At 38.7% G+C, this 26,854-nt stretch overlaps 1 protein-coding gene across 1 annotated transcript; it reads right to left on the reverse strand.

Annotated features, from left to right (window-relative positions):
• Positions 1-474: 474 nt before the first annotated feature.
• stk24a (serine/threonine kinase 24a (STE20 homolog, yeast)) lies at positions 475-22,247 on the reverse strand. Its single transcript, XM_036139345.1, has 11 exons — positions 21,738-22,247; positions 17,082-17,312; positions 13,989-14,045; positions 13,786-13,894; positions 13,228-13,385; positions 8,592-8,777; positions 8,350-8,495; positions 8,134-8,260; positions 7,972-8,040; positions 6,178-6,314; positions 475-5,156 (listed from the first exon to the last, which is right to left on the reverse strand). Exons 1-11 carry the CDS (start codon positions 21,777-21,779, stop codon positions 5,141-5,143), a joined length of 1,278 nt encoding a protein of 425 aa, XP_035995238.1. The 5' UTR covers positions 21,780-22,247; the 3' UTR covers positions 475-5,140.
• Positions 22,248-26,854: the final 4,607 nt, after the last annotated feature.

A 26,854-nucleotide genomic window follows, 5' to 3' on the forward strand; every position in this document is an offset into this window, starting at 1 on the left:
TTGATGCCTCAAACAGATGGCCAAACGTTCAAGATTTTCTGCCTGAAAACAGAATAATGCACACCATCCAAATAATTTCCTTTCATCAGGCCAAATGCAAGATGTTTCTTTTTAATTTTTAGGCAGCAGTGGTTTTAGCCTTCATCCAAGTATGCCGTGGGTTTGAATCCCAGCCTGGTTGGTTGGAGTCTTCCTGTTCTCCGTCAGCTCCTGTGGATTCTCCCCACACATTTGGCTAACTTGAATTGTCCTGTGTCTCTGTGATGGACCGGCGACCGCTGCAGGAGTGTAGCACCTCCTCCATCAACCCCCTGCAGATATCATGGCACCGGGGGCCTGGTGCACGTCGACTTTGCTCAACAAAATCCTGCTTTGGCAAGCAAGTGCTTGGACATGAATGACATTTCAAGAGTAGAAGTCTACAAATATTTATTTCAGATTGAATCACCAATAAATACACAACACATCTGAAGATAAAGTCATAATTTTAGCTTTATTCAGCAGTATAAGAGCTTCTCACTAGCTTCTTGACATCCCTACACTTCCCAGATTAAATATGATTGTTTAAAGAATATCTTTTAGGCAAAACCGGTGGAAACCAGGTTTCAGACATCGACTAACATTTCATCTCTTTTGCTGTAGTAATTTAGTACCAGTTTCAAATTAATATTTTGTAAAATATACAAATTTTCCAGATTTCCTCCCACCCCCAGTGAAAACATCTACAATCAACACGAATTTTCAAAAAGGCACTGAAGTCTTAATGAGGAAAAAAAAAAAGCTGCAGACAAACAAAACTAACATTTTCAAATGAAGCTGTTTTTTAAAAAAAAATATTATTTTAGTTTTTTTTTTGACACCGTTCGATAAATCCAACAGCACTGCCGTGAGTAAGCAAACAAAGGAGACTGGACTACAAACCACCAGCAAAGTCACACAAAATGAAATGTACACCTAAATGATTGCTTTCCAGTGTTAAAAGAAACAAAAACAACCACCGACTCAAAACTAGAAAAACTAAAAAAAACAGATCAGCTGAAGATTTGTCGTTTTTTAAATAATGAACGGATGCGCATTCCTACAAAAAAAGGGGACATATTAAAAACAAAAAATGTGTTTGAAAGATATTGAGCCTTAAGTACCACTTCTTGCAAAACCCCAGAAAGTGCGACAAATAGAAATATGCATGCAAAAGGTGCAAATTATGCTGCATTTTTATCAGTCAGATTGCGAAAATGGCACATTTCACAATAAAAAAAAAAGAAGATAATGAGTCGGTTTTGCACAACAGCAGAGACAAAAAGAAAAGCTAAAGTATACTAGTGGCTTTTTAGCTGATTTCTAACAATCATTCCTGTGCATTCACTTCAGCAACAAGCTGAATGTCAAAAGGTATTAAATGGACGATTTTATTCAAAGGCACCGTCTGAAAGTTAAAGGAACAGCTGTTCAGTTTATGGGGCTTAAATGATCCCACTGGGAAACAGATTGATAAAAGGCATGGGTTGGATGAAATAAAGTGGCTCCCCCCTCCCACACCCGTTGCTGCCTCCTTCCAGCAGCTCACTTCGGAAAGAACGTCCTGATTTTAAATTTATGTGAGCGCCTCCTGTTGCTCGTATTAGGATAACGCTGCTTACATAACTACAAAGCGGGAAGCCACCAGGATCGAACTGTTTTTGCTTTAAAGTTAAACTCAAGGTCATCTATGATACGTGGTTAACCCGCGTTAAATACCAGCAACGACAGCACTTATTAAGCATAATGCTGGCTCAGGCATGAATTATGGAAGTTATTCAGTCACAAAGTTAATAAATGGCTAAATGCTGGGCCTCAGGGGAGGCATCCTGTAGCTCAGTTTGGTAAAACAGCCACTTTATTAAGCACAAATACACCAACCCAAAGCCTCTGCTGCAAAATCCACTTTAAAGCAGCGGAAATCTGTTAAATAAACATGATTATAAATAACACCATTAAATAACTATTTTCTTGCAGCATATGTAAACATAATATTGGGGCCTATATTATATAAAAACACCGTAAAAAATTATACAATATTAGAAGCACTGCTGCCAGGAATACTACTTAAATACGTCATCAATGGTAAGATGTAACCAAAAGCAAGATTTTACCCCACAGAGCAGCATTTAAGAGAGGTGGTATGAAGTTCTTCCTTGGAAAAAGAAAATATGTTGAAACCCAAACTAGAGATAAATCCGTAGCCAGATCAAAGGTTTTACATAACCTAACGCTTAAAAGTATTCACACCTCTGGCAGGTTTAGGTTTAAAATTAATCGTATTTAAGTCAGGACTCTGAACCCTCCAGTCAAAAGAAACCTGCTGTTAAAAAAATTAACTACTTTAAGTCTCAAATCTGCCAGGAGAATGAATAACATGGGGCAGATGTGGTTTTAAAACTGCAAAGATTTTCTTTCTAGCTATTTTTACGACTTATTAAAGCCCTTTTAATGGACTGTCAGCAATTCCTTCATCCCTCACCTATTAGGGTCAGCTGACAGAAAGAGAACTACAACACTTTTCCATCACTTCCAAAAAAATAAAAATAAAAAAATAAATAAAAAAAATTGTGTTTGAAAATATTTCTGGTTGCAAAAAAATCCCTGATAGCTGTTGATTTTAAAGGGCAACACCTCCACCTTATTTAGGCAACACTAATAATGAACCAGGTAAGGGAAGCCTTGTGTTACTCTATAAAGAGCAGATCAGCCAAAAAGACAAAAACATGAGCAACAACCAACTGAAGGCTACGAATACATTAACAGGATGTTTATTTTATGTATCTAAACAAGAAAAATGCTTCAGGCGTTCCACAATCTAAAAATATATAGCATTATTTAAGCAGCAGAAATCATTGCTGCTCTTCTGCAGTTTGATCATTTTATAATTGTACTTCGTTGTAAACACTGGAGACTGTGGTATTTTTTTTACCCTCGCTGCGACAATCCCCCAAACTTTACAAACTGTTCCTTTAACTTAAGCTCGTGCACACATAATGAAGAGCATTACACCAGAGTCCTAAGATTAATGACAGCTTCTTTCTGCACAGCAATGACGACGACAGTGACAAACAGGTTTGGAAATCATTCAATAACATGTTTCCTGGAAAGAAAGGAAAGCAATACTTCTGATCTTTTATTATTTTTTTTCACCAAGAATCACTGCATCTTAATGCAAAAAAAAAAAAAAAGCAAAAACAGGAAATGAAAACAACAACTATCTGATCCAACCTTTTTAAAGCTGATAATATTGGACCCATTCATTACAAATACTATAAGGCTGCTTCATCGCTGTTTAGGACTCGACAATCTTTCCATCCGGTAACGGTATGCTACAACGCATACGACCCAGGCCAGTCTTTTAAGCTCTATACTGTTAACGCTATTATGCACAATCCTTTTAAAAACAGTAGTAACAGTGCGGCTGGTCTCTGGCTTCTTAATATTTACATCCGACAGCAGTTTTAATCTAAAGTGGGATTTCAAAGCACAATCATTGAGCGACTGCAGGTGAATCTCAACGAGTTGGAATATCATTGAAAAGTTGATTTCTAGAATTAAACAAAAACGTGAAACTCTTTACATAGAATCATTACGCATAGAGAGAGAGAGCTAGTTCAAGGGTTTATTTCTGTCCATTTTGATGATTATGCCTTGTAGCTAATGAAAACCCAGAATGCAGTTCCTGCCATGTTGTGGCTCTACATATTGTAAAATTTTGAGTTTCCATTCACTATAAGCCATTAAAATGAACAGAAATAAACCCTTCAATGAGCTTTGTACGTTTTAAATCAAATTAGTAAAATCTATGAACTTTCCAATGATGTTCTAACAAATTGAGAGGCGCCAGTAGGAAAGCTCACACCAAGTCCAAATGGAAATGCTCGACCGGACAAACACTGCGCGGCACGACCCGCTCTAGAGCTCGAGTCGACTGTTCTCGCTCCGTAATACGGCGCATTCCTGCAAAAAATACTGCGGCTGTCATGCTACTGCTTTATGGCTACTTTGCTTATAGTAAAAAGGCATTTATACTTGAAGTGCAATTAAAGGTACCCAGAGGAAGTACCGCTGCAGCTCCTAGGAAGACGAAGAGAGTCTGCTGATTTATGAACAGGGTGATGGCACCGCCGTGTCAATGGAATGGATGGACGAAACCTCAGATGATCTGAGCAATCACGCACAGCAAAAAAAAAAAAAGGGGGGGGGGGGGGATGAGGCCGAGCCGACAGACTTGCTCATACCCCCCCCCCCCCCTCCTGGAATGAAGGCCGGAGACAGCATCCAGTGTCTAAACTGGGGAGGCTTCAAAATCAAACACCCAGCCAGCATTTACATTCTACCACAACATTACAGCCACAGCAAAGAGTGAGGATTTAAAAAAAAAAAAAGTGAAGAGAATCAACAGCAAAACAATAGTGGAGGGATGACAACTTAAAAACTGGAGAGTAGGGAAAAAAAATATATAAAAATCAAACACTGACGAATAAACAAAGACGTACAGAAGCAAGGCAATATTCACCCAACAGCCTATAATTTGCAAATGGCCTTCATGTTTCAAACGCCCTGTTATGCTTTCAACAATCTATAGAAATTTTTTTACAAGTCTGTACAACCACCCAGTAAGAGCTCGCTCCATCGCCCAGAGGACCCGATCCACTTAAAGCAGGATACCTGAGTTTTCAACACAACGCCTCCCCCCCACTCGTCATCTCTCACACGCGCACGACCAACCAAGCAAGGGATTTCCTCCAAAAAGATGAAAGAAAGAAAGAAAGAAAACAGAGTGTAAACCTTGATAAAAAAAAAAAACAGCAAACATCTAAGACTTTCCTAGAAAGATCACCAACTTCAGTCTAAAAATAAAACAGTTGAGAAAGAGGAGCAGAGAGGGGACACCGGAGAGCAGCTGGATAAGCAACCCTCTGATGCTCTGCTAGCAGATAGACGGACAGTGAGGAGGTCAGGAGGCTTCGATTCAGGCAAACGGGGGGAGGTGGACCTTCCTGGGAGACTTCATCTCAGCTGAGGAGGTCAGAGGAGGAGGAGGTCTGACTGCTGCCGTCAGGGTGGGAAAGCAGAACGGGGCGGAAAGTGACGGCCGTCGCCGAGCGGCAGCCGCCTACGGCACAGAAAACCTGGTGGACATCAGAGCAGAACGTTAATACTCCAGAGGTCTTCGCTGAAGACGAGCTCACACTGAGGGACAAGGGAACGAGGCACTCAATAGTGAAAAAAACAGCTAAAAAAACAGTTAAAATGCTAAAATGTTACAGCTTAAAAGGTTTTAAGATTAGAAGTGTAGGGTAGAATAAACAACTTCAGATTGAACAAAAGTTTCTAAATACTGATATAATCACAAATGCAGGTTTGAAAATTTTTTCCAGTGTCTTAGTGGAATTAAAATGAAGTACTTAATGGTTTAACATCCTTTTTTCATGTCATTAATTTGGCATTTATGTGCTTGTTCCCCACATGGGGTCCCAACAAACATTCTGTTTTTGCAACAATTTATGTTTTTTTCCCCCTTCTTAAACCTAAAGATAGAAATTAAAAGGGGGTTCTTTAAAAATGGAAAATTTCCTAAAGTAGATATTTTGAAAATATTAAATACTGAAAAACAACATAACTAAAAAAAACAGTTAAAATGCTGAAATGTTACAGCTTAAAGGTTTTAAGATTAGAAGTGTAGGGTAGAATTAACAACTGCAGATTGAACTAAAGTTTTTAAATACTGATATAATCACAAATGCAGGTTTGAACAATTTTTTCCAGTGTCTTAGTGGAATTAAAATGAAGTACTTAATGGTTTAACATCCTTTTTTCATGTCATTAATTTGGCATTTATGTGCTTGTTCCCCACATGGGGACCTAACAAACATTCTGTTTTTGCAACAATTTATGTTTTTTTCCCCCTTCTTAAACCTAAAGTTAGAAATAAAAAGGGGGTCATTTAAAAATGGAAAATTTGCTAAAGTAGATATTTTGAAAAATATTAAATTTGTCTATGATTTGCGGTTCTCAGCGAGTTTAATTTAGCTGGACTGGGTGGCAGAAACGCTCTTTGGAGTTTAACGTTTGGGGATCCCTGGTGTATCACAGAAATCACACTGAATCAACACGTCTGAAGACGTTTTCCGGGGCATGAAGGTCCCTTACCTCTGAAGTCTCTGCAGTAGTTCGGCCACCAGAGAGTCACAGATCCCAGGGTGTATGTTCTCAGCCTGGAAAATGGCCTCCCTCAGCTCCTCTGCAGCTTCTGGCTTTCCGTTACTCGTCTCGCCCGTTTCTCTCAACTGCAACAACAGACGTCTTGATTCTTTATTTGTGTTATTTCATGCCAACATATGTGGAGACTGCTTTAGTTTAAGGTGACACACCACGATTTAGGACTACAGAACAATTTGCATTATTGCAGACCTTTCCTAATCCATTTATAGACAGATTTTTTCCCCATTTGCAGACAAAAGTTTGTTCATAGACGTTTCCCAGCTTCAGCTAATCGGAGATCGGGTCGCAGGGGCAACAGATCTAGGAGGGAAACAGAGACATCGCTCTCCTCAGCTCATTCTGGTTCTTCTGTGGGTTTCTCCTCTCAATGGGACGACCCCAGTAAAACTTGTACATGAAGGCGCCCCATCCTGATCAGATGTCTAAACCACCTCATCTGACTCCCGTTGATGCAGAGAAGCAGCAGCTCAACTGTGAGCTCCCCCTGGAACACAACGCTAATCACTCTACCTCTAAAGCTGAGCCCAGCCACTCTCTGGAGGAAAGCTAATTTCTGCTACTAGTATCCCACGTTCTCCTTCTTTCAGTCCAGACCCATAACTCGTGATGATAGGCGAGGGTCAGAACCAAGACAGACCGGGAAATCTAGAGCTTTGCTCTTTCTTCACTGCCGAGGACCAGAGCAGCGCCCGCGTTACTGCAGATGCAGCCCCGATCCCTCCATCGCTCCATCCTACTGTCACTCGGGAACAAGATACTTAAACTCCTCTGCTTGAGGCAAAGACTGACCCCCAATCCAGAGGGGGCCCGTCTACCTTGTTCCAGTCAAAGCCCATGGCCTCAGACTCAGACTCATGACCACGTCACACTCAGCAGCAGCAAATCGCTGTTTCCCATCAATCTTTATATGGAGGACAACCAACCAGGAATGACAGCTTTTTTTTTTTTTTTAAAGTATACCAGACATTATTAGAGGCCTTCTCTGCTGTGGTGAAAATATTGCTATGGCGAAAAAGGAGCTGAGCTCTTGAGCTCTACTTGAAACCTTCACTTATTGCCTATAGGACATGGATTAAATTAGAGAGAGATCCTGGTTACTAACAGTTCAAACAGGCTACCTCTGCAGAACAGTCAGCTTCAGCTTTAAGGATGAGGTGGGAAGCCAGGTTATCTGGATGGAGATCAGAGTAGAGCTGCTCCTCAACAGCAAAGGAGTCAGATGGGAATTCTGGCATCTGATCAGGAGACTTTCTGGATCTCCCCTCTTTGGAGGCCTTTCAGGCACCTTCCACTGGCAGGAGAACCAGGAGCAGACCCATTAGTTACTAAAGGGACAGTATATCCCTTTGAGTTAGAGGAGGCCTTGAGATCTCCTGGATGGAGCCAGGGAGAACCAGTGAGACTCAACCTTCCTCTCCTTGACCCGATACTTCCACAACTCAATCTCATATGGGCTGAAAATAACAGAAGGATGAAGACATGGATGGATATTTTATATAGATATTTTATATAGATGCTCAGTTACAGTTCTTACGTAGAGGAACGAGAGGCTCCCAGACGATTTTACTTAGCAGGAAATGGAACTGTACAAAGATTGTGGAATGATTTCTATTTTTATGCCATTTCTTTGCATGCCTGTCCAGATGTGGATTCCAATCCTTTTCAGGGCAGAGAGTATGAGTGAAGATAATTATTTTGATTAGAAGTTGGTGATTATCGTACCTCAGAGAACAATGGAGAGAATATTGATGTTAGACTTTGTGATGAAAGGTTTTCAGAAGTGTCCTCCACCTGGAAGAGACATTTTTTAATCAATGTTAATAAACAGTAACATATTTCAGGCAAGTTTTGTTCGGTCTCATAAAAACGACTTATGGTTGCGACCTGCAGCTCCACGGGCTCAGCCTCCTCCACAGGCCCGGGTGGCGACTCCTCAACTGGACTGTGGTCCTTGATGGTGCCGAAGATCCAGTTTTCGTTGGGTTTAGTTTTGCTGCCCTTCTCCAGCTCCCTGCAGTGAAATGGGGTTCAGGCACATGAGCGTACTGAGTGAGACAGCACCCGCGTCCAAGACCGCACGGTGACGCGCCGACAACCTACTCGTCCGATTCGTCGGAGCTCGAGTTCTCTCGCGACTGCTCCGACTTCCACCTCTTGTATCTGTCGATCAGCTCCGTCAGGTAGGTCGTCTTTTTGGCGTGCCTCGCGATGAATTTGTGTTTTAACAACTCTTTGGCCGTTGGCCTCTGCGGAAAGACACGAAACGCAGCAGTCAGTTTTGAACCCTTATCCGTTTCCTGCTTTATTGGTTCCCGGTGCCGTGAACGACAGTTCAAACTCACAAAGCTAGGCTCCTTATTCAAACAGGATTCTACAAACTCTTTCAGGGGTTTGCTGTAGTTTCCTTCCAGCGTCGGTGGATTGTTCTTTGGGATGAGGAACAAGACTTTCATGGGATGAAGCTCAGAGTGGGGCGGCTCTCCTTTAGCCAGCTCTATAGCCGTTATTCCTAACGACCAGATATCTGCCTGTGAAAACAAAAAAATAACAAAAAAAAAGGGTAAATCTCACACCTTTCTACAACCGCTGTGTCGAAGCACTGCGCGAAAGGGCGTGTTTGAATAAGTTCTGCGTTAAAAAAACATAAAGCAGACGGTGACCCAGCAGCTGTGTCGAGGAGCCACACTGACTCACGCTGTGGTTGTTCCAAAAATATGTACCGGGGGCTTTTCTCGTCTAGAAAACACATCTTTAAACGGTGCTTTAATGTTCAGCGCCGAGACAAGAGCACTGGGCTCAGTGAAATCCTGACATTAAAAACAAATGAGTGCTTCATTGGGGTTTGATACAATAAATATGTATACTTTAGAACACTAACAACTATTTTCTCCTGATAAATCTGTTGCTTTATTGATTAGATTATTATTCTACACAACAACAATTTCCCCCCCCAATAATAATTAAAAGGTAATTTTGTATGTATGTTTTTTTACGGCCACAATTTCACATTTAATGCTAAAATGTAGACTAACACTTTAAACACCTTAAATTGTGAAACAAAACCTGAAATATATAAAGCTCTCATCACTGATGTATTTAACAATAAAAAAAACATTTCACTGTGTTTACCATTCATGAGTCCATCTGGTTTAAATGTAATTTCCTAAGCTATGAGCTACTATAGTCCACACAGCTCAATGTGAATAAAATGGGCTGAACAACTCAAACAACAAGCCCAGATTCTTCCATTGAATTTCCTAAAAGCTGCAGTCGGTAACTTTGGTATAAATGTGTTTTTTTACATATTTATGAAAACTGTCTCTATGTCCTGACAGTAAAATATGAGACGACTCCTCTGGCCCCTCTCATTGGTCCTACTGCCATTTGCAGAAATACACTGCTCCCGGTCAGAAACAACCAATCAGAGCCAGGAGGAAGGCACGGCTCGTACCGTCGTTCACGATTGCAGAAACAACCCATGTCACAGGAAAACCGCCACTTACTCAAGTGGCACATAGTCAGAAAACAAAGACGGGTAACCAGAAGAAGACCGCTGATGAAAAGCAAGCTAAAAAAGAAAGAATTACACTGAGCCTGAAATAAACACGAAGGTAAACATCAGAGCAGCACGGCAGGCACGTTCTTTTCTATTGACACTTTTTTAAGTCGAAGGAGGCAGTTTTTGTCCATTTAACAGCGTAGCTTCATTTCCACCCTCAGTTTTATTGGTACCACTTTACAATAAGGCTCCTTTTATAGAGTTTTATAAATGGTCCGTACACATAATTTAACCTGTAAAAATTTTTATAAATAATAACTGTTTATTATGCAATACTAAATGGCAAGAAAGAGACAAAACTGACCAGTTTCTTGCCAAATAGTGAGCCAACCCTATATATGGCCAAAACATTTCCAGTTCTATATATTCTATCTAGTGTTGCTATACTAAATATCTCAATCTACAGTACAACCTTGTAAGATCAAAAAGCATTTGCAAACATAATTCTATACCATGTAATATTCTACTTTATCACTGCATTATAAACATCCACAACTGTCAAAGGGAGCCTTACTGTAAAGTGTACACCACAACATAAAGAATGATATTACAACCCTAAGGTATATAATTATGTATCTTGTCTTTCTTGCATTTTCTTGATGCATAATAAACAGTTAATGATTTATAAAGTAGTTACAGATTAATTAACAACATATCTACAAACCATTTATAAGCCTCTGTAAAGGCTATTACAAAGTGGTACCGTTTTATTTTTGTTCAGTTTGTTTTTTTGTGAGAAGTCAAACTTTCCGACTTCCAAGAAAAAAACCAAAAAGTGCACTGAAGTCAGAAAATCAGAGGTCAGTGGCAGCAGCTGTGGCTCAGTGGGAAGAGTATAATGATCTTTTAATGCAAGGGTTATGGGTTAGATTCTAGCTTCCTCTTACCACAAGTCAACGTGCTCCTGGGCAAAGCAGCTAACCGCCGATGATGTAAGAAAATATTTATTTGCACTTATGGTTCGTCTCTCAATAAATCGTTCACACAGTTTACTCTACCACCCCTGTTTGTAAATATGTTCCTTATGAGTTTAAATAAACCAAATGTAAAAAAAAAAGAAAAGAAAGAAAAATACTTTTTGTAACGTTGTTTAGCTTGTAACCAAGCAACGCAATTATATCACTGGTTTTCCAACCTACAACTGCTTGTGATGTGTTTCCAGAATGAACTACCAGAACTTGTTCTTGGGTTTGCCGTCATTCGCATCAGTTCAAAAACAGGCGGTTCTTCCAACATTGTCTATACTTTTGAGTTTTTGCTCGAAGCCAGGATCATATTCTTGAACAACTCGTGTTTTTGTGTCCCATTAACTCTACATCACAGTAAATAAGGTCTGTGTCTACCGTCAAAGTAGAATCAGAATCAGCTTTAATCACCAAGTTTGTGCATACAGACAAGGAATCTGACTTCAGTTCCACTTTCCTCTCAATTAAGACATTTTAATAGGGTTTGGTATCGATTCAAATTTGAGGAATCAATTTGATTCCGATTCTCAAGATTTGGAATAGATTCTTTTCCATTCAATTCAATCTCAAATTGGATTGCTGCATATTTTTAGTAATTACCTGGATTTCATGACTGTGTGGTTATGCAACGTATTGATACGAGTATCATGTTAACATTTAACAGCAAATTAATAAAAGTAATGGTAGCTAATGGTACAGTACAGTGAAAAAAGAAAAAAAATAATTCAAATTTAATTGATCTTTGGTCATATTAATTGATTTTTAGGAATTACTATGAGAATCGATTCATAATAAAAAATAAAAAAAAAGATTTTTAACACAGCCCTACATTTTAAGTGTAAATATATAAAAAAGGGACACATTCTTTGCATTTAGAAAAGCTGAAGACTTGGTTGGATTGGAACCCTAAATGTACTTGCGCTACATTTGGGAACCTCTCGTTTAAAGAATGGCAGTACTTCAGGTTTGGTGGAGATAAATAGAAATTAGATTTAGATATTTAGATCTGAAAGCTTTTGTGGCATACCACAACACCACCAGCATGAGGCAAAAGTGTCCGAGAAGCAGGTAAGCAGGATGACATCGACAGAAAAGACAAAGCTAACCTAATTAGTTTTCAAGCTGCTGAAAGGCTCTGTGAAACCAGACAGGTTGTCTGCAACACATTCTTCTCTTAGACCTTTCCAACACATCGTATAATTTATTAATGCTCCTGTTATCAACAGTCAAACTTTGATCAGCCTTCTTATTTAACTTTACTGCCTGTTTTAAGCACATCTAACTGTAGAAAGAATTAACCAGGAAAACTCAGAAGTATCAGACAGTAGGGCTGCACAATATCGGCTTTAACATCGGTATCGGCCAATGTAAGTCATTTTTTAACATATCGGTATCGGTCCAATAAGTAAAACTTGCCATAGGACAGTGACAGTAATGCATTGCAGCCAGGATTGGGGGATTTTCAAATGACGCAGAGATGAGCTGTCAGCAGTGTGCTCGTTTTTTTCTGCTGTTCAAAGACATACGAAAAGCAGCGTGTAAGTCTAGACTATAACCCACATTCAAAAATTCAGACAGCAAAGTTTTCCATCGGTGCAAAATGTAAGCACCCCAGAAACATAATGTGTGAATATATAGACATATATATATCGGTTGAAAATAAGAAAGGTTATCGGAAATAATGAAAATATTTGCTCTGAAGAAATAAAAATTGGAATAAGTTAGTTTTGATTTTTTTGAAGAAAATTTATTGCATTGAAAGACACCATCAAACAATAAGTTAGTCAATTAATTCAAACAACAATAGAATAGCCGCCCTGTTTAAAAAAGGTTTGGGCTAATAGCATTAGCTAAAAGCGTACTGTTATGGAATGCGCCCATATACCTCGATATCTTGGCTGATTTTAGATTTTTCTCATGATCTAAAAAAAAAAGAAGAAAAAAAAAAAAAAAGGAACAAGTGTGTTTCAGGTGTGCTTTTAAAAATATTTGACTCCAATATACTCAAACTTCTTAAATGAACCTATCACAAGCTTCCAACAATATTGACATCAACTTCGAGATTTTTCCTATATTGTTTAAAGCCATAGTGACCTTAGTGTATGTAACCATCTTGACTTTGAAAACTAATTTAAAACTCTTATTATTTTAGCATTTATCAAACAGAAATATTGGTAACCAGACTTAAAAACAGGAAAAGTTTAGTCTGCCTTATCAGAATATCAGAAAGTTAAAAAAAAGGTTTAGACAGGATATGCAAAGATCTGCTTTTATTGTACCGACATCTGCCCCATACATGTCCTTTTCCTTTCTGGGAAAGGATTACCCAACATGCTGCTTTAACATGCACAGTTAGACCCCTTTTAAAATTCATTCGAACTCTGTTTCTGGGTCTTTTATTACGCTGCTGCGGCGGTTCAACAGTAATATGTACCTGCAATAAGGCTGACTGACCTTTGAGTCGTAGGCAGATTGCTTTATGACTTCGGGAGCCATCCAGAAAGGCGTTCCTACGAAAGTGTTCCTCTTTATTTGCGTGTCGGTCAACTGACCCGCCACACCGAAGTCCGCCAGCTTTACGTCGCCTTGCTCTGACAGCAACACGTTGGCGGCTAGAAAGAGCGGTTACAGAAACGGTAAATAGATCACGTTAGGGGTATGTGGAAGCAAAACAAAGCAACGCTCATTCAGGATTAAAAAAAGAAAAGCAGCCAGGTTACGTCTCTATCACCTCAGCCACATGGCTGGTCAGAAAACGTCCACTCAGTTAACTTCCTGCAAAAATTATGGTGCTGAATATTGACAAAGCAAAGGTAAGGTGTCTTCGATTGTGGGTCTGATTACGACCTGGACAATAAAAATTAAACGCGGACACTGAAAGGACTCATTCTGTACTTCCTGATAAAAACGCTGACGGCATTTTCAAACTCGCACTAAAGCAATAAAGCCGCATAATAAGTCAGTAATTATTGCTCCCACAAAGGCCAAAGTAAAGGTACTCATCAGGTTTACCTTTGATATCTCTGTGGATTTTCTTTTCAGAGTGCAGATACTCGAGCCCTTTCAGGATTTCCCTCAGGATCGTGGCGATCTGTGATTCATCCAAGGCACCTGGCTCCAACTGGGAGAGAGAGAGACATGTCTGTGACTCCGTGCTGCCGGATTGAAAACTATCCTCCTGTAAGCTGGTACTCAGTATCAGATCAGCAGCTCACCAAATCCAGAGCAGATCCTCCTCCCAAATACTCCATGATAATCCATAATTTTGTACCCTGGAGGAAGAAATCAGAAATTAATCAAATTTAGCAACAAAAACACTTATAGATGGACTAACACCATAGATTTATAGGATATAACAGCTAAAACAAAATGAAAAGATGACATTTAATGATGCCAGTTTTCTTTTATACCAATACAGTATCCTGCAGAAGAATTTGCCTCCTTGGAAACTTTGTTACATTACAACCTGAAACTTCAATGTATTTTATTGAGATTTTATGAAAGCAAGGAGGAAGAGGAAACATTAAAACATTGAAAGGTGTGCTGTAAGTTCAGTCCCCGCTGATACTCATCCTTCTTTTGGCTTTTCTCTTTCAGGAGTCGGCACATCTTCTGCATCATCTTCTTTCACACCAACCACCTTCATGTCCTCTTTCACTCCATCAATAAATCTTCTCTTTGGTCCTCCTCTAGACCTCCTGCCCGGCAGTTCCAGCTTCAGCGAGCGTTCCTCTGCCGATGTTCTCACCATCTGTCCTCTGTACATGTCCAAGCCATCTCAGTCTAGCCTCTCTAGCTTCATCTCTAGAACATCTAACATGAGCTGTCCCTCTGAGGAACTCATTCCTGATCCCATCCATCCTCATCACTCTCAAAGTGAACCTCATCATCTTCCTCTCCGCCACCTCCCGTCTCTTTCTCTGGTCCACCGTCTCTAAAACAGCATCACTGGTCTCACTACTGTCTTGCACACCTTTCCTTTCATTCCAATATTTTTACCACACAGCACATCCGGCACTTTTCTCTACCCGTTTCAACCCTGCTTGGAAATGTTTCTTCACCACTTTTTCACACTCTTTTTCTCTGCACTACTGATCCTAAGCGCCCTAAATACCTTCTGCATCTCTGCTCTCTAGGTTTTCCTCCACCTGCTCTCATCGAAGATCACAACGTCATCTGCAAACATCATAGTCAACGGAGATTCCCGTCTAACCTCTTCTGTCAACCTTTCCATCGCCACATCAAATGAGGGGCTCAGAGCCGATCCTTGATTCAGTCCCACTTCCACCTTGAACTCCTCTTTTTACGCCTACAGCACACCTCACCCCTGTGTTACGGCTCTCAGACGTGTCCTGCACCACTAAACACGTTTCTCTGCTACTCCAGACTTTAAAACACCACAGCTCCTCTCCTGGCACCCTGTCATTTGCTTTCTCTAGATGCACAAACTATTTGGCACCCGGTTTGGTATTCCCAGCCGTTTAACCGAGCTTGTAGGTAAGATCTATTTAGCGAATCAGGTATTTTCCATTTTTGCAATAATTTCTGCAGATCTTCATGGTCTCATCAAATTTCTCCGTTTTATGTTTCATATAGTGGGCAAACTTTTCAAACCACTTGGTTGTAAAACTTGCAAAACACAATTATTTTCTATGAAATGTCTTGTACAAAAATCTGTAAACTAATTGTTAGCTATCCAGGCTTCTTCTACTTCAATTAAATACAAATAACAGTCATTTGGGCTCAGAAAAAAAAGTAATATGAGTGGGGCTTTTTTTTTAAAGATAAAACAGGGATTTTTTTTTGTCCTGTCTCAAGTTGTCAGTAACTTGGTATAGTGGCAACATTTCCTACTAAATGGCTTGTGGTGGCTTTAACCCCAGAATTAGGTAAATATATCAGTGGCAGCCTCATTCCACCAGAAGCAGCAATTCTCTTTCACTTCTGAAAATAGTTTCAAATCAGTCCTCAGATCTTTAAGTTCAGAGCAGTGGTGCCTTTTGGAGGTCATGGTTCCAGTTTTGTGTTAATAATGACCAGAAGGCTGAAAAACGTCCTTAATCTCTATGCATAAAATGCTCAGTGTGACGTTTTCCACAAGATGCATAAAAAAATTACATAAGAAGAAAGTTCATATTTATACTTTATTCTGCAGCTGAAAAATAACATTTAGCAGCTCTTAGTAGTGGCACTATTTACGAGATTTATCAGGAAAAAGATAAGGTCTATGTGAGAAATGAGCTAAGGGCTAATAGAAAAGGTGCTAATCTTAGCAGTAGAATGATGTGCTCACAGCAACCACATCTGTAAGAACTAAAACAAGAAGCTAGAAAACATTTACGGTAATGAGCAAATGGTAATGAGTCAAGATCTTAGGGTTTCCCTTCTTTGTTTTACTCATATGCTAAAATATTCAGTTTCGATACCATGCCAAATTAGTATTATATCCAGATACAGTGTGTGAGTATTGATACTTTTCAGAGTATCGATATTTTTGACAACCCTAATATATACAGTTTGTCTGTGTAGTCTGAATGCTGTGACCGAATTCAAGTTGTGCACAATCACGGCCGAATAAAGATGATTCTGACTGTTAGACACACATAAATAAATGCACAAAGAGCAAATACCACAGCACACAAAAGCCTTAATTCTCTTCTTTACTCTGTGGCACACTGCAGATTAGCTAATGGATCACTTTTCTCCTGTTTTGGGGTTTATGTAGTACAGTAAAAGCTTTGTGAGCCTCTCTAACCACCATTATGTGTAGCATGAAACTATAATAAACATGGAAAATACTTTGCAGCTTGCAAAAGATTGATGGTCAACACAGCAACTGGCGTTACAATTTTGCTTTTTTGTTGGCCCCTGCTGCTTGGATTATATCCAAATCTACTAAATCCAAAGTGAAACTGCTTTAAAAATCTATCGGTTTTATGAACATTGTGGGGAAGCTTAAATATTACAGTTTCTGCTTCTATATCCACCGTGCTGTTAATGTTACAACATCTGAATGTTCCCCCAAGAGTAATACTATAAACCACAAGTTTCAGATGTCTAAGCACTCATAAAATGCAGCATTAACTGTCCAAAAATTTCTCTAAAATGTCATCCAGCTTTATGCCCTGTGTTCTCTGAGAATCTGTGCCATATTTCAAAGGCAATTGTTCCATTATCCGTTTCAATTATTTACTGACCTACATTGTCTATTCTGGCAGCCAGCAACTCACCATCCCAGCATCAATCTTGCTGAACCATAGACTATAACAAGTTCACTGAATGCGCTTCCCTGAACTTAAAAAGCTTACCTTGAGATAAGATCCGTGGTATTTGGTGATAAAGGGACTGTCACATTGGCTAAGCACCGTGATTTCTTGTTGAATATCTTCTATGTCATCCTCGGCCTCCTCCAGATCGATGATTTTAATGGCCACGACTTTCTGAGTCCTTCTGTCGATTCCTTTAAAGACCTCTCCGAAGGAGCCTTTTCCTATCCGCTCCTGCTTGGTGAAAAGTTCCTCTGGATCGGCGTTGAAATTCTTGGGAAAGAGAAAATAAGGGCGAGAAAAAAAAAAAAACAGTGCTTTTAGTCATGTCAAACCACAGGGAAACAGAAAAGCAGCAAGTTTGATGCACATTTTATGTGTCAACACTACCTGCTCCTAGCCCAGTCATTCCTGCTTTTCCTAATAAAACTGGACAGACTCCACCTACATGTGCTGAATTGAGTAACAATCGTGTGTTGTTCCATTTTTGGGCAACAGTTTCTTTTGAACATGATGTGGACGGGTCTGCAATGAACTGAGCTAATCATCGTCAGCTTGTGCAATTTCCCCTAAATACGTCACGCAGCATTTTTAATGAGCCTGTAACACCAGTACAGGTGAGCTGGAGAATCCTGCAAAACCCATTACAAAAACATGGCAACCATTCAGCAAGCAAGGGTGTAACCTTTTGTCGCCGGCATGAACAAAGCAAGTTGAAATGGGTTCTTCAATAATGCCTTTATTATTTCTATACTTTGATCTCCAACAGGAAAGGTTTTAGAATCATAAAAGATGACGTACATCTGGTTTTAAGTCGGGCTGGGTATCATCTAGGATGAACCGATTTGATACGATTCTCGATACATGGCTCAATTTGATTTGTTGCCAATATCCATATTTATTACTTTCAAATTAATGCTGAAAGTCATTCAATCAACAAAACCAGCAAATTATTATATTTGTGTTCAATTTATTGAACGCTTATATATTAACAGGTAAATAAAGTGCATTTGGTTGAATGCATTTAACGCATCACAGAAACCAAAAATGTGACCAAACATCTGATTTTAGGGACGAAGGCGCTTCTAAAATCCTGTCGGCCGTTCTGTAAATTTGACTCACTTTCTTTTCCTCGCTGTGAACAGTAATGGCGCGCTGTAACAACGCCCCCAAAGGGTTGGGAGGTATATCGATATTGAAAGCCAGAATATCGATATTAAATCGTTTTTAAAAACATCAATATTAATCTACATTGATTTTTATGCACAGCCCTAGTTTTAAGCCCATTATTTTTTCCGTCTGATTAAGTAAAAACAACTTAGCGCCTTTCCGGAGGCAGCGAGACACAACGGCATGATGTAAGTGTAACGTGTTGCATAACACCGGGGTTTTTAATAATAACAAATTTTTATAAGTCAGTTCAAGTTTCACTCTCTCACAGCTTGGTTCATGTTCAACGCCGTGTACCACTTCAGAGCAGCCGTTATCACAACAGCTTTCACTACAGGGTGGTATGCGTGATGAATTAAACGAAGGAAAGCATTTGTAAACATCAGCGGATACGACACAGCTAATCGATGATGACGCAAGCTTTTAAGCTAAGCTAAGCTAATAAGACGCCGATAACCTCTTTCTTGCACCAGAAATGTATCGTCTGTGAAATTTTATGAACATGAGGTAGTAAAAATGATATAATACATTCATTATCCATTCATGCATTACCTTCTTCCTTACAAAGTTTGGACTCTACGGATGACTAGGCCTGTCACGATAAAGAATTTTGCTGGACGGTAAATTTTTCTACAAATTATTGCGATAAATCATTATTCTCATTTAGATACCCCTTTTCAACTAATATGATAATGGCATAATAACGCAAATACATCACATTTATTTTAATTACTCATGTGATTAAAATGCATCATACGATAGATTTATTATATATAGATATATTATCACGAGAGGCCTATGGATGACTTTAAAAAGGAGCTGAAGACATTTTTATTCTGAGAAGCTTTTAGTTACACTTGAGCTTGCATGCGTTTATGTTTATATTCTGTGTTGTTTACTGCTGTGCATTCGGTTGGGCTTCCCTCGTTGTGACATCCTCAGTGAAAACTTTCCTATAAGAATAAACTTTGGACCCGCCTATTTTAATCAAGGCTTGAAAACTAATCCCCCCCCCCCCCCCCTCCCAATACAACATTTCTGTTCTCAGACTGGCCTTGACATCTGTATGCAGTGGCATTTTTTTTTAAACCGCTTCTATGAGTAATGTTAGCACCATAGCATACATCTATCACCGGGGCTTAATGGCCTCTAAAGCGAAGGCTAAACAAAAACGGAGGGACTGCATCCTAAATTATTGACTGAGCTAAATAGCTCCTTTCCCTATGGAGCAGCAGGGAGGGACTAAATGCCTTCAAAATAGACCCGTTAATAAGTTTAGATAAAGAAAATGTTGGAAAACATTCTAACATTGTTATGCATGGAGCTACAGGGCACAATGTGAATTTAAAGTATGTAGTATTGTTAGTTTTATAAATGTAAACTAAAAAGCTGAAAAGGGCAGACCGCTGATAGTTCAGGCAGCCCATCTCTAAAGCGCCGATCTGCAAGGAGCTCAGAGGAAATTGCTTTATAGCTCCCGCCCTGTGAGAATAGCTTCCTGTAAAACTGCTAATGCGTGGTGGTGGTTGTGGTGGTCAAACCAACAGGGGCAGGTGGGATGATCAACAGCCCTTTGAAAAGCTAGGGAACGACTGAACTGAATAGCAACAGGACTTTACAATAAGAGGGGGAAAAAAAACTGAGCGGTGCAGAACAAAGCCACGTAAAAACAACAAAACCCCCCAAAAAAATGCTGTCATAACACTGGTGTGATCAGTCATCCACGTGAAATTTATAATGTTTGGGATGAATTCTGTATAAACAAACTACACTTTGAACAAAGATCACACACAATGGGAATGCAACTGCTACGTCCCGTAGTCAGCAGGTTTGCTGGGACGACCTCGATTCTCTGCCGTCTGCACCATGCAAGCTTGTGGTCTGCTGTCACAGACACAAAATGCACCGGGCCCTCAATAAAACACCCAGTGCAACCACACTACCCTTTGAATGGCGAACTGCAGAAACGGCTTCTATCACGCCGTGTGCAGATGAACCAGATTTTAGCGAGCTTTCAAAGAAAAAAAAAGTGTTATTTTGGTCATTTATGGGGGTTTTCAAGCAAACCTGGACGTAGCAATTTAACAGGCTGTCGCTCAAAGGAGACGTCTGGCCCAGAGCTGCTCAGCCATGAAGAAAACAGCGAGAATTGCTTCGGGCCAAATGGATAAAACGGTCCAAATTCAACTTAACTGCACATATTCATTACTAATCCTTCAGTCGCACACCATATTGAACTTCACTCGACATCACAATAGCATTGCGTGCAATGTCGCCGTGCGAATAACTGATTCTGGATGCAATATTTACTAGGATATTATATTTTTAATTGCAGTGCATGTACATTCTGCATGTCAGCTGTGCTTATAGGCGGCTGGATGGCCATTCTGGATTTATATTTTTAGTGGTTGAGATGCAAATGCTCTCCAAACGTGGAGGGAAACGATGAAAGAAAAGCGGCACAGAAATGCAGGTTAATCATCATTAGTATAGTAGTATGTATTTCTCAACAGTGTTGCAATTGAGTGTTTTCCTCATATGGTGCTGCCCCACCTCGCATGACTGTGGCTCAGTGGGTAGAGTGGTGGTTTTTCAAACAGAGGGTTATGGGTTCAATTCCAGCCTTTTATCTGTCACATGATGTGCCACTGAGGATTTACAGAACTATTTATTTACTTGAGAAATATTAAGAAATGTTGTGTAAAAAAAAAAAAAAAATCCTTTTTCCCCATTTTTAAATAATGCTTAAAGTAACTTAAGTCTTCACCATACATAAATAATAACGTGTTTACCTAATTTTAACTCTATAGAATGTTGGTTTTGGCAATCAAAGCTCTTTTTAATAAAAAAAAAAAATACAAAGTTGATTTTCTTTATATCCCAAATATGGAAATTGTTATGTTTTTGTGGAGGGAGTGTCAAAAAATTGACTGGAACAATAATTCTGATCCATTGTTTTGTAGGAAGTGGTTAAGAAAATCGTCAAAGCACTGATATTTTTTTTATATCTCTAATATATGCAAAGTGGCAGATTTACGGTGCATGAAATAACAACTTCACCCATATCACGAAAAGCAAAATATGTAATGTAAAGGATTTCAACTATAAAAGGTAAATACAAATAGAAAAAAAAAACGAACATGCTAGGAGTACTTATAAATGTGTTTTTCTTTTGAAGAAAAATATGAACTGGACACAGACTACTCTACTTAATTTAAAACGCATATTGATGCTTTAAAGAATCGGTACACAACCTGGCCAAAATGTTAAAAAAATAAATAAATAATAAAAAGTTCCTACCAAACACCTAAAAGATTGGGAGGGTTTACGCTACGATAAGGACCCTAAATCTAGACAAGAACAACAACAACCTGCAGCCAAGCTTTGTTACCCAGAACCCAAATGGACTTTGATAACTAGCTCTGCGGTGGGTAAGTCAGCGGCGTTCAGGTGCAAGTACCTCCCATCTGGATAAGCTTCAAAGAAGTCAATTCAACTCTTCCATGGCCAGCCTTGTGTTATAGTTACCTGAACCCCCGGTAGTCCACTCTGAAGAGGGGAGTGAGCCATGGCGTCAAAGAAGCAAAGATGACGCCTCTCCTCGACTCTTCAGCTCTCCTTATCAGATCAGAGCCGTGACTTCCCCCCCTCCGACAAACCGCTTCGAGTCCAACCGAGTCCGCCGGTTAATGTGCGATATAGAAACGTCACTTTAAAAAAAAAAAAAAAAAAAAAAAAAAAAAAGAACAATCGCTCTTCAACTTGGGGCTGTTGCCTCCTCCCTCACTCGCCTTCCGCAGTTAAAGAAAGCTAAACGTTAGCCACGTTTAGCCGCTCGTTAGCAAACAGTTCGCGGAGCAGCCCGTTAGTCTCAACGGCTCCTCGGGCGCTCAACGGCTCGGAGACCTCGCACACGCCTGGTTGCAGGACGCTGTAAAGGGGGGATATGTGCACGCTGTGGTGGCAGCTGTGGCGCTTGTTGTTCCTCTCTGGCATCACTTTCCTCTGTCTCCCGGCGCCATCTTGGTTAATGTCATTTCCAATTTTCAACGGACCAATCAGAGTAAAGAGGAGCAGACGGCGAACACGTCGTCATTCATTAAAGGAAACGTCACAGAAAGAAACACTGAGCTATATAGCTCAGTGGAAAGAAAGGAGCTCGCGCACAAACAGGGTATGGCAAGGGCATTTGTCATGTAATGTAATGCGCAGATTAATTAAAATACTCAAAATATTTTACAGGTCACAGTTTTAATACATTCTTTCAGATTAAAGGTTTTAATGTTAATGAGTATTTTTTAACCTGGTTAAATAAATGTAAAGTTTGGTTCTGCTTTGTCTAAAAAGACCACTAAACGTCAAACTCTGCACAATGGTTGAATAAGTAGAAATAAATGCCAACTCGACGTTCCCTTGAGTCGTAACGAAAAAAGAAAAGGAAGTTAGTGTAAAAACAAAAGATTCACAAATTTACACAACATTGGTATGTATTTGGTAAATATTTAATTGAAGGGATTTCTAGATTGTTACAATATATCATCAATCTTTCATTTCAAATTGGTTAATTTCATAATAGAATTAAAATAGCCAAAGTAATCCTAAAATACAAAAATGAAAGATATGTTTTTACCTTTAGACTTGTCCCTCTGTTACCACAATTCTGAACAGTTTTTACAAAACGGTTTAATTGTAGACCAGATTTTTTTTTTTTGAAAAACATGAATTAATCACTGAAAGTCATTATAGCTTCAGATCAAAACTATCAACAACACTGGTCTAACTACTGGAAGCAACAGAAGAAATAACTGCTGTTAATAAGATAATGGCTGCTGGAGTGTTTGTTTCTGTTCAAAAAGCTTCTTTCACAATAAATCATGATTTGCTGTTACAAAAAAAAAAAGCTGAAACGATCAGAGGGCTTGTGTCACAGTGCGTTAAAAACGTATTTAAGCAGTTTGTGAAATGTGCGTTCATAGTGTTTGTACATTGGTTGTGAGGTTCAGCAAGGATGAGTTTTGGGTCCACAATTGTCCATAATTCATCTAAATGACATATGCAAAATGTCTAAAGTCATGAAATTTGTATTTGTTTGCTAATGACACAAACATGATGATTGTGTACACAACCAAGGAATTTGACTTAGGTTGCTGGGTTCACAGTCCTTAGAGATTAGGTATAAATATATAAACAGCATGTATTGGGGATACTCTGGAGAAGTTTTCAAAAGATGTCACTGAAAAAATGAAAAAGCAGAAAACAGAACCAAAAATAAAATCTGTTTGGGAACTGTAAAACAAGGAAGTGAAAATAGAGATAAATGAAGTGAATGTTGAAGTGGCACACAAAGTCAAAGTACTTAATGTTAGCATTGATGAGAAATTGAACTGGAGACCTCACAACAGATATGTTCAAAGTAGAATATCTAAACGTATTTCTATCTCGCACAGATCCAAACATGCGTTAGATGAAAAAGCACTCCACTCTGTAATATTCTGTAATTTTACCATATTTCTGCACAGAGCAGAGGTTTGGAACAACTGCAAAACAACAATAAAGTCAGTAATCGTACACAAAAAAAGAGCATTGTGAGTAATTAACAAGGTTTCTATCATCATAAATACCTTCACCGCACCTGCTTCATACAAACCCACTATTTATACAATCAAAATTATTCAGACTAACTGATGTAGTTAAACTACAAACAGTTCTAATAAGGTCTAAAACTAAAAATAACTGCCAGAAAAATTTATTTTATTATTCAAGAGACGGGAAATAATTTACTAGTTAAGAGGTATATGACAATATCCAACTCAAATGATTTTGTATTGCCTTTAAATGATAGTCCATTGGGTTCTACTAAATGGAATGCGTGTTATATATTTATTTATTTTTACTGTTTTTATAGATGTTTTGGGTTACAGATTTTGTATGAAATTAAATTTTTTATATAGATAGGAAGTAATTTAATAATGTCGCAGGAGAAGGAGATGGGATAATATACGTTTACATTTCCTTCCTCTCCACTAAGCATGTGAATATCTGTAAGAAAACATTGCTGTTAGTATCTTCTGTTGTGTTCAATAACATTTTGAAACAAAACAAAATCACACAAAAACAATAATGGGTCTCAACTGTTAAGCAGTTTATTAAAAAAAACACACAGTATAAAGAACTAACTAACCAAAAGTGTGTTACAAACTCACCCTTAACCATAATTATTCCAGATTCATAGACCACCACCTAAGTAATCTAAACTGAAACACAACAAACTACTTCTCATACATTCATCCATTTTCATGAAGCATTTAAAACTACCCAGGTGTATTTAACAGATGGAAAACGTCCTCTTCCTTCTTAAATACACCTGCTTCTTTTAAAACACTGACACATATTGCAGTCAAATTAATCTGTGATATACCAGCACGTCTGGTGCAAGTTCACCCTTAACAGGAACTAGGTCTAGGTTCAGTTCACACAGGTCCACCACCTGTGAGCTAAAAGCAGGACCAAGAGTTCTTGTTCTTCCTTTTTAATGAGTAAGTCTTCTAAAAATACTTAGATAACGATGCCATGCAGGATTCTGTCATGGCTCAGAATTTGCAAACTTGATCTTTGTTGCTAGGTGTACATCGGTTTGATTATTATTCTGTTCTGTTTTCTTTTCTTTATTCATTTTGCTCAAAGAAACATTTTTTTTTTTTATTTCTGATAGAGCTCTCCAATCCTTCTTTAGTTGTCAAAATCAAAACTGGTGTAAATGTGGGTTGACAATTTCCCATAATGTCTAAGCTATTACACTTTACCTTAAGTTCACTTTTAAACAAAGTTGGTGTTCATTTTTGGGAATAACTCAGAGAATTTATTTATTTTTAGACACAATTTTGTGTTGCTTTTCTGAGTGGGCTTTCAGCCAGAGGTGTCAAGTAACTAAGTAAAAATACTTTGTTACCTTACTTAAGTAGAAATTTTGGTTATTTATACTTTAGTAGAATTATTAATTTACTTTTTATTTCTACTCCTTACATTTTCATGCTATTATCTGTACTTTCTACTGCTTACATTTTGAAAATAGTCTCATCACTTCTATTTTATTTCTTGTTTCTATTTTATTTTATATTCAGATAAATAGCGCTGGCCAAACAGAGTGATTCTGATTGTGGTTGGAGGCAGTACTGCACCAAGTTGTTTGCTAAATGCCCCAATAAAAACTTAAGAAGAAGAACAAAACGTAGAAGAACAACGTTGCATTTTTAGGATTATTTGTTATTTTCCTTTTTTGATTAACTGCTAGGATTAATCGTTCATTTTGACAACACTGTCTACTGTATATAGACAACCATACAATGGTAACTGTTAAAAGAGGGTGATGCGCTCAATTGCATGTCCAGTTTTTTACATCTTACATCTGTTGCCCTCATCAATTCCTGTAGCTACGCTTGGATGTTCATTTACATTCCAGTAATAACAAGTAAAAGGTTGTTGGTGATATGTCTCTGAAGTTTGACTTTTTTCACCAATACTTATAGGCAACCAGACATCAGATTTGCTGGAGTAGTGCTTCTGCTTTAATACTTTAAGTACCATAGTTTTATGTCTGGTATTTATTATTAAAGGTTTGAGTTGATACTTCTACTTCTACAGAAGTTTTATTTTTTATTCTTTCTATGTTTTTTATGAATAACTAGTAGCTCATTATTACAAGTAGGCTGACAGTAAAGGGGGTTTGAGAGAGAGGGGGGAAGGGGATGACATGCAGCAAAGGACCCCAGGCCGGAATGGTCAGCCACATCGAGGACTATGGCCTCCGTACATGGGTCATCATCTCCACCCCTGCGCCATCGGAGCACGCCCCAAAAGAAGTATTTTTAAACCCTTTTACATATACTTCTACTTGTGTAATAGATGTGGATACTTTTGACACTTCCGCTTTCAGCCCATGTCAGCACAGGACTCCTTTCTCCGTGGAAAATGACACTCTCCAGACGCTCCAGCCAGCATCTTCACAAGGTCTTTGGCTTTCTTTATCTTCTGGGGTTGATACACACATTTCACATCAGAACACATTCGTCTGTGGTACACAGAATCCATTTGGACATTCCCATGGTTTATATGTTTGTTCCCATGGTGTGTATGTTTGTATATAACTGTATAAACAGATGGATGTGACCCCTTCAGGCGTCTGGAAATTGTATCCAAGAATCCAAGTATTAACCTTCTTGATAACTTGGCTGATGTCTTTTGATTCTGTGATGTCAAACAAAGGACCAGCATGTTTGAGACGTTGCCTTAAAGTACATCCTCAGGTGTGCCTCCAACTAACTTAGAGATTGGGAAGTAACTTAGAAACTTATGAAATCGCCTGGTGTTTTTCATATAGTCACATATATCAGGTTGGCTTAGTATCAAAGACAAAGACTTTGGCTGCTATACCGCATCAAAATCTGCATTTTTGGTGATGCTGAAGCAATTAAGTGTAAGAAGAAGAAAAAAAAAAGAGGAAACCTATAAGGGAAAAAATAACTTTTCACACCATTATGGAATTAGCATTTTTTTTCCTCATAAAAATATTTATAACATTTTTAACATAACTGCAAACATTAATGTAAAAAAAACAAAAAAAAACAAACAAAACAAACAATAACAAC

This window comes from Fundulus heteroclitus, chromosome 7, assembly GCF_011125445.2.
Source record: "Fundulus heteroclitus isolate FHET01 chromosome 7, MU-UCD_Fhet_4.1, whole genome shotgun sequence".
Taxonomy (NCBI): Eukaryota; Metazoa; Chordata; class Actinopteri; order Cyprinodontiformes; family Fundulidae; genus Fundulus; species Fundulus heteroclitus.